This window comes from Ictalurus furcatus, chromosome 22 (assembly GCF_023375685.1).
Source record: "Ictalurus furcatus strain D&B chromosome 22, Billie_1.0, whole genome shotgun sequence".
Taxonomy (NCBI): domain Eukaryota; kingdom Metazoa; phylum Chordata; class Actinopteri; order Siluriformes; family Ictaluridae; genus Ictalurus; species Ictalurus furcatus.
This window is the reverse complement of record NC_071276.1, coordinates 14,456,041-14,465,136: the sequence shown is the minus strand read 5'-3', so window position 1 is coordinate 14,465,136 and position 9,096 is coordinate 14,456,041. Positions and strand designations below refer to the sequence as shown.

General features: G+C 37.5%; 1 protein-coding gene across 2 annotated transcripts; it reads left to right on the top strand.

Annotated features, from left to right (window-relative positions):
- The first annotated feature begins 2,932 nt into the window (after window positions 1-2,932).
- Window positions 2,933-8,646, top strand: isl1a (ISL LIM homeobox 1a). 2 transcript variants are annotated; one of them, XM_053610764.1, is made up of 6 exons: window positions 2,933-3,020; window positions 3,511-3,700; window positions 4,356-4,615; window positions 6,613-6,896; window positions 7,036-7,203; window positions 7,344-8,646. In XM_053610764.1, exons 1-6 carry the CDS (start codon window positions 2,993-2,995, stop codon window positions 7,458-7,460), a joined length of 1,047 nt encoding a protein of 348 aa, XP_053466739.1. In that variant the 5' UTR covers window positions 2,933-2,992; the 3' UTR covers window positions 7,461-8,646. The 2 variants fall into 2 exon arrangements, with proteins under 2 accessions (XP_053466739.1, XP_053466738.1); XM_053610763.1 differs by having other exon boundaries at window positions 6,610-6,896.
- The last annotated feature ends 450 nt before the right edge of the window (window positions 8,647-9,096 follow it).

Sequence of the window (9,096 nt, the reverse complement as noted above, 5' to 3'; positions counted from 1 at the left end):
CACTGCATAGAAATGACAGTGAAATCATATTTAAGCAGTTTGGAAGGTTTCATGGTAAAGGCAGAAAAAGATTCATGGTAAAGGCACATGTATACTGAACTCAGTTGAAATATATTTAAATATATAAAAGACCTAAGAACTAAGAATAAACTCAGCTAAACAAGTATGTTTAAAAAAAAAAAACAATGCAAACAAAATATACAGTATTTATGTTGATCTGTGTAGAAAATCAGAGAGAATGTGTACATTTGAAACAAATGATGTGAAAGGGCATCATAACCAGATGTACACATGAAATAATTGAATGTTTACTGTTATGAATTTAGTTTCTGAAGTTGTTCACCTGATATTTCTGTAAGAGAGGCTAGAGGGAAGATGCATTCTCAAACTTTTCGGGTACTCTTTTAGAACACAAATAAATGGATCTCTAGGAAACATATCAGTGAATTTGATCTCTTTTTCAAACACAACACTCAATTGAACATAGACTGCAATTGTAACACCATATAAGCACAATTGCGAATTGAGTTTATATGTGCAATCTGTTATATCTGTTTATATCTGCATTTCTAAGTTGTGCTCAGGTCAGAGACCAAGTGTTCCTATGTCTGATAAATAAATTTGTCATGAATGAAACACCAAATTGTGAAAGGCCTCTGCATGGTGATTCAATATTAGTAAACAATATTAGTATTTAATAAGCTAGCTAATGAATCCACAATATATAATATGTTACTAGCTTGTTATATTTTGAAAAATAAATAAACTGAGGAAAAATTAATCAAATATACATAGGCTGCTTATCGAAGGCTTGTCCTCATGTGTATGTGCACCTGGACGACATGCAGTACAGAATTATGATCATGGCTCGGCATGTGCATTTAATCTACACAACTCATATGAACCATCAATCGCTCATTAAAATAAGTACACCCCCACATACATATTATACAAGTGCTAGATCACTATGAGAATTTTTGGTGTTGTGTATTGTCAAGACAATCCCAGAGAATACATGAACATACGGTTTTACTATTATAATGATCAAGATCTAAATATGAAATGCTGCAAAAAGAGACAAGCAAAGAATGAAGAGATGAGTATTGAGCATGCACTGAGCTACAGTTGATTAGTCACCTCAGCTTGCCTTTGTCTGGTGGTTGGTTACACTGGGCCGTTTTGCCAACACAAGAGGGCGTGTGTGTCTCCTGTATTTCTCAGCTTGTGCTGCTCTGCAGCCTCCTCATCTCAGTCAAGTGCATCACCCAGTCCTGACTAATAGAGCATGCAGAGAGAATTATTTTAATAGGGCTGTGAGGAGAAATTTAGCCTCTAACACATGGGTAGGGGGTTGAAACTCTATGAGAAAAATATTGCATAATATCTTGAATCTTGATAGTTGATGCCATCTTCACAGACCTGCATTATTATTATTTTATTTTATTTTTGTTGAGTTTATAAAGTTATGACGCACGCAAAGTACGAGACAAAAAAAAAAAAGACAGAAAAAACATATATATACTTCACTAGGAAAAGTAAACAAGTGGTAAATAAAGTAATAAGGGTATAATCATTATCTACTCATTATTATGCTGTTTTTAAAGGGACAGAGATCTTACTCTAAGTCTCTCTCTATAGCGCCTATATATAAAACGTGGGCTTGCTTACGAATTAGGCCTGTTATAGGCTATTTTAAAAATATCTCTGCATTTTTATTATTAAAAATAATAACCTTCTCTGAAATCTTTTATGTTAATTTTTTTTTCCTGTTCGTGCAAAAGAGATAGATAAAAAAAAAATGTAAATCCTTGTATTTAAAATTCTATACAAAATTTGATTCGGTCCTTGGTTGCGTGTTAGTCGGAATGGTGAGCAGTACACTGTTCCTCTCTCTTATTTCTTTCTCTCCACAGTCACCAATCATCTTCTTCCGTTGAGATTCAGTTACCACGTGCCTCACGCCGTTTCAAACGCTCATTATCCGCAATTATGCGCCGTAATTGCGTTTTTGGTTTAAAGAGCTACAACCCAGAAGCGTGCCGTGGATTTCAGTCATTAGGTGTGTGTGTGTGTCTGTGCCTAAATACAGACCTGCAGCCTGAGCTGTAAACTTTTAAAGAAAAATTGCACTGGCCGATGGAGAGAACTGTTAAAGTGTTACTGTCATAGAGAAAAGCAAATAATTGTTGCTGTCGTTTATATAGTCACAGTATCATATTTTATGCGCCATCATGTTACAATAAACCTGTAGGTGTCTTATACCCTGTATTTGTTTGATTAAAACAACAACCACAGCAATAATAATAATAATAATAATAATAGCAACAACAACAACAACAACAACAACAACAACAACAACAATAATAATAATAATAATAATAATAAGTATTCTTCTTCCTATTAATATTCTTATTGTTGTTGTTGTTAATATTATTATTATTATTATTATTAGTATTAGTATTAGTATTAGTATTATTACCACATAAATTCTAGGCTATAGTGACATTTATGATGACTAAAAAATATCCTTTTTAATAATAAAAAAATATAATCACGAGGCCCATTTCCAAATCGGACAAATTAAGGCTCGAAATAAATGCAGTAACGGGAGCGCGGCTCCCGTAAGCGCTCGCGCTGCGCTAATGAGACATGCTGCTCGCTCCTTTTCACAACCAATCAGCAGCGCGTGAGCGTGACGTGTGGCTGTCCTACGTCAGTCCAATGGCGAGAGAGAGAAGAGTCGGAGCCGACGGAGTTTTGAGAGAGCAAGACTAGAGATACGGACAGGAGCGGCCCCTCGATGCGCCGGAGCTCAGACACACACTCACATGCACACACACACCCACACACACACCCTGGCCGAACTCTAATCTCGATTTCGGGAAGTTTTACACCTCGGAGCCGCAGTCTTACTTTTTCCCAAGAAACCACGGGCACTACGGGCCTGCGCTCCGTTTTTAAAGTGGACCTAACACCGCCTTACTTTCTGGACATGGGAGACATGGGGGACCCACCAAAAAGTAAGTTGTTTAACTCTTTGGGTTAAGCTTATCTGAAGATGGTGCATGTATTTGGAGATTATGTATTGCTTTGTGGTCCTTGAAACGAAAAGCTTAACTGTGCAAGACACAAAGTTTTGTTTACACGTTCACGAAATGTAATAAAAAAAATCTAAGGCTGTATTATTTTTTGTCCTGCGTAACTGGCAATGACATTAACATTATTATTACGTATTACTGTTTAATCGTATAACAATAATAATAATAATAATAATAATAATAATAATAATAATAATAGTAATAGTTCTAAGTATTGTTGTTGTTGTTGTTATTATTATTATTATTATTATTATTATTATTATTATTATTATTATTACGTATTATTGCAGGAAAAATAAATTATTAACTGCTTGTACTAATTGTATTGAAACATTATGTTTTATCAATGACAACATAAGGATTATTTTTTTAACAACTTCCTTATATGTTCCTGTATGTGTTTGGTGTGCAGAAAAACGCCTGGTTTCTTTGTGCGTGGGCTGCGGGAATCAGATCCACGACCAGTACATCCTGCGCGTGGCGCCCGACCTCGAGTGGCACGCGGCGTGTCTCAAATGCGCGGAGTGTAACCAGTATCTGGACGAGTCATGCACTTGCTTTGTCCGGGATGGCAAGACGTACTGTAAACGCGACTACATCAGGTAAGACAGACATGTTGAGCCACATACCTTTAAGGATTTAAAAAAGAGCTCTCATGATTTAGTGAGGAAGAACCTGCGACTCGAGCTCGCGCTGTCAGTCTCGTGCCCTCTTCTTTACACCACTGCACCTATATGCTAATGCAGTGGAGCTTTAGTGTAATTATGCAGTGTGGAGCTCACGCGCAGGGCTAGACAACAAATTACTATAAAATATAAAACCATATTCTGCTAAAGATATCCTTAGTGTCTTAAAGGAATGAACAGAGAAATTTAGTTAATCATTTAATAAGTGGTGTTGGATTAAATATTAATCATGTCAGATGCTGTTGTACCGTATTTTGTTTAATAAACAATTTACAATGCTTTTTAGACTAACTTGATTTAATAATAATAATAACAATAATAATAATAATAATAATAATAATAATTTGCTATAACCATTTTGCATGCTAGTGTAATAATAATAATAATAATAATAATAATAATAATAATAATAATAATAATAATAATGTGTTCTTTTTCTTGTTTTTATATTTCTTCCATGCATATACGTTATTCATTTATTATATTAAAGATTCAAGGATGTCCAGCACATTTCCCCCTACTTTTTTCTACTTCCTGTCCCCTGACCTGCGGGTTTAATTTTTTTTTTCAGACTCTACGGAATCAAATGCGCAAAGTGCAACATCGGTTTCAGCAAGAATGACTTTGTGATGCGCGCTCGCGCTAAGGTGTATCACGTGGAGTGTTTCCGGTGCGTGGCGTGCAGCAGGCAGTTGATCCCGGGCGATGAGTTCGCGCTACGGGAGGACGGCCTGTTCTGTCGAGCCGATCACGACGTGGTGGAGAGAGCCAGCTTGGCGCCCGGGGAGCCGCTCAGCCCCCTGCACCCGGCCCGGCCCTTACAGATGGCAGGTAAACTTTAATTTATTTTAGCTTTAAGGCGTCAAGCATGACGTGATTTCCAGCACCTTATTTAGTCTTACCTCATTCTTCCCTCCTCCCTGCGTCCTGCACTAGCTCGGGGAATGTTTGGCTCTTTAGCTATGTAATCGGTTTTTAAACTTTTTTCTTTACTTTTTAGATTTTCCCATGAACAAAATCACGCTGTTTATGATTAATTGAAAAATATATCTATTTAAAAAAGATATTGGTACTACAACTTAATGCGCAAACACTCTTCCTGCATCCTGCACGAGCTGAGGAAGTTATGCGTTATGGAATTGTTAAGAATTGGTGGTGTAATGCGTCTGTTTCGGGCAGATTTCCCCCAGTCTTTGTAGACTATCCCAGGCATGCCATCACACATGAACTAGAGCTTTTTCTTGGATTATTAGTGTTTTCCATTGTTGTACTGAATATTAGTTGCTCAGTTGAATCTTAACTGCAAAGATTCTTCAAAATGCACGGGATATATATTTTTAATCTTTTGAGAAAAAAATTGTGTCAGGTCTCAGGTCTGAAATCATGTTTCAGTTTTATGATTACGTTGAATTTTTCTTAATACTGTAGCCTAGTTACATTGACAAAATTATTGACAAAGCATATACCCTGTTATTGAGATGAGTATGAATAGTTATTGTAATAAAAAGATAATTGGAGGCTAGTGGAGATTTGTCATGGAGGAATAAATTGATGATTATCATATCAGCCTGCAAATGAAAAGGTTACTAACCTAACAGGTTGTTGTCAGTGGTTTGTCAACATTGCACGTTTCATTTTTCCTACAGTTTGAGTGCTATTGAATTCGGCTATTCATGCATGAAACTGATATTCTTCCGCTGCTTCACAACCAATCATGCGATTAAAAACTACGCAGGCTTGTTTATATTATTTAGGAAAAAAACAAAACAAAAACATGATTTAAACGAATATACACACGTTTGACATCGCTAAATATTTAGGCATGCTTGTTAATAAAAACTGTAGTTACATTAAAGCTAACGTGATTACAATTGAATTTTTCTTAGGCTATATTTAGTAAAGAATGTTTATCTTCTGGTAGATTTATTTAAAACGGATATAAAATCAGGGAAATGTTCATATAGCCGATTCTACACAGGTTTATTCCACTTCTCGAAAGTCCTCCAAATACAGTAAGCTGCCTGATATTCTGTTTATATAGACAGTTTTGGGTTGTCCGACATGCCCAAGTGTATTACTGAATGTATTAAATGCTTAGGAATATATTTGCTTTTAAGGTATTGTTTGCAGAAATGATGGAGCAATCCATCTGACTGATTGACAAGTGATATGTTAGGCCTTTAGATTTTAAACAGTTTAAACCTATACGTAGTTTACATAGTGATTCTAAAAGTTTTTAATGTGAAAGTTTAAACATTTGTATATATTAGTTTAGTCTCGTCCCATAAATCTGACGCGTCGGTCCACGGGCGCGTTATGAAATGCATCACAACCAAAACCGAAACGCGACCAGAGATTGGCATATCAGCCAATCAATTGGGCATATATTTTAAAATTCTATTTCAAAACATTTCAGCAAGAAAGGAAGCAGAATTCACTCTGCGCACCGATCAGTTTAGGAAAAAAATATTTGGCAAACAATAAACTAATAACAAAAACAATAACACCAAGAGTTTGGGTCGCATGCGTAAACACCATGGTCTGTTTGATCTATATGAACATATGAAGTTTTAACATCCTAGATTTGCTAGATTTGATCATTTGGACATTTGTTATTTGTTTTGGCATATTGTGTAATACGCAGCTTGTTTGTCACAAAAATATATATAGCAGTCACATTAATTAGCCCTATTAGTCTCATTCCCCGCCTTGCGATGGCAAGCTCACATTTGTCATATTTCCAGAAAATGAAAACTACCTGTCATGTTTATCGACCTAATTGCAAATTTTTTTTTTATTTTTTATTTATTTATTTTTTTTTTTAGCAGAGCCAATCTCGGCGCGGCAGCCCGCGTTGCGCCCGCACGTGCACAAGCAGCCCGAGAAGACGACGCGCGTGCGCACGGTGCTTAACGAGAAGCAGCTGCACACTTTGCGCACGTGCTACAACGCGAACCCGCGGCCCGACGCGCTCATGAAGGAGCAGCTCGTGGAGATGACGGGCCTGAGCCCACGGGTCATCCGCGTCTGGTTTCAGAACAAGCGCTGCAAGGACAAGAAGCGAAGTCTGCTTATGAAGCAGCTCCAGCAGCAGCAACCTAACGACAAGACGGTGAGTGCGAAGGCTAAAAATAAAACAAAACCCGTTTATTTGAATTGATGTAGATGCATGCCTTTAGGTGCATGCACATTAATTTACACGCACGCCTTTTCTCTTCTAAAGGTGATGGTTATTTTTGCGCTTTCTGCAGAACATCCAAGGAATGACGGGAACTCCAATGGTGGCTACCAGTCCAGAGAGACACGACGGAGGATTACAGGCGAACCCGGTGGAGGTGCAGACTTATCAGCCACCATGGAAGGTCCTGAGCGATTTTGCTCTGCAGAGCGACATCGACCAACCGGCTTTTCAGCAACTGGTAAGAGCGTACTGTCCGTGCGTAAAAGCGCAAAAAAGCTTTGAGAACTAGATACAGTCACAGCTTAATAATAATAATAATAATAATAATAATAATAATAATAATAATAATAATAATAATAACAGCTTTGCTTATTCTAGGTGAATTTTTCTGAAGGAGGACCAGGCTCGAATTCAACAGGGAGTGAAGTGGCGTCCATGTCCTCGCAACTGCCAGATACACCAAACAGCATGGTGGCCAGTCCCATCGAGGCCTAGACGATTCGGATTAATTTTCCTTTCCACAATCGGAGGAAAATAAAAGAGGGTCGCCAAGGTCGTCGAGTCCCTGTTTCACCGAGGCTACACTCCCGAATAACACCGACAGACCTCCAATTCCGCGGGGCTTCTCTATCCAAACAAGCCCTTGGTTGCGTTTATACACTGTGATGACAATCGTGGGAACGAAAGGCGCTCTAGTGAAAAGACACTTCACGAGAAGACGAGCGTTACCGGAAGTCGCTAACATCCGGCGGAAGTAGACTTACGCCGGGTCCGAAATGTCAAAATGTCCTTTTCCTCCGACTTTTAGGCCTACACTACGCAGGAACTGGTGGAACTGGTCGGCTACATTTTTTTTGCCAAACAACCCGAGACGTTTTCGCTCTTTTTCTTTTCTTTCTTTCTTTTTGACAAATCAGCGAACCTCATAGGAAAATGAGACCTAAGAGGACTCGAAATCCATACAGCGCAGCATGAGCGGCCCAAACAAACTGCTGACTCGTCAGTCTCTAAAACAACTCGAACTGAGATTTATTCACTGAATATTGAAAGTGTGAGGACGGCCTGGCAGCCGAGTCTAACCGCTTTTATTAGACCTACAGCTTTTTTTTTTTGTTGTTGTTTTTTGTTATATGGTATCTTTTCAAGCCCAAGTAGGCTACTAAAGCATTGCAACAAGGTATACCTCTATTCGACCACAAGCTGCGTGGGAAATTTACGTGTATGTGTCCGTCCGAGATTATTATTATTATTATTATTATTATTATTATTATTATTATTATTTCCCAAAGATGTGTATAGATTTAAGTTAATTTGTCGGGTCATACAGCGGAGATCTTTTTTTGTTTGTTCCTATATTACAAAAATAATTTATTATTTATTGTCCAACGACCTGCCACTTTTGTGTACTATCTTTAATTGCTGAAGTAAAAAAAGAGGAAATTTACACTGTCGACTCCGAATGATCTATACCGGACTTTGTGTCCTGTCGTTTTGACTGAAAAATAAATGATGTATCGAGCAACGCCACATGTAGATCTTCAGGAATATTTGAACAATAAAAGTTTAACGTACGGAGTCAATTAACGCGTCGGGCGCATTTTGGAAACTTTCTTAAAATGTCAGATTTTTATATTCATTTATGAAGCGTCTAAGATTAATTTACTATTTACAATTTACATTTTTATCTGGTTACAGAGTGGGACACTTATTGAATCAACAAAATCTCAATCTCGTTTTATTTAATCTTTCCTGAATGGAATTTTAGGAAAAGTTACCCTATTAACCCTATTTAACTCATCACTCATAAAACCTTAAACATTCACAGCTTTATACATAGCTCATAGGCTGCTAATTATTAGGTGCAAGCAGTCTTGATATAATGAGATTAATCAGCATGGACTGGGTTTCCCAAAAGCACTGGTGTCAAGATCATCTTCATCGTCACCTTAAAAACACTCTTTCCAGTTAAGAAGATATTATCTTTTTGGGAAACTGGGCCATGATCTACAGAACATCAGATTTTCCTCTGCTAAACAAACTCAGTGTTTATATCTGTGCATTTAGATAGAAATGCTCACTAATTCTCACTAATATCAGGTTATTACGCATCATATGAGCATCATATGAGCCT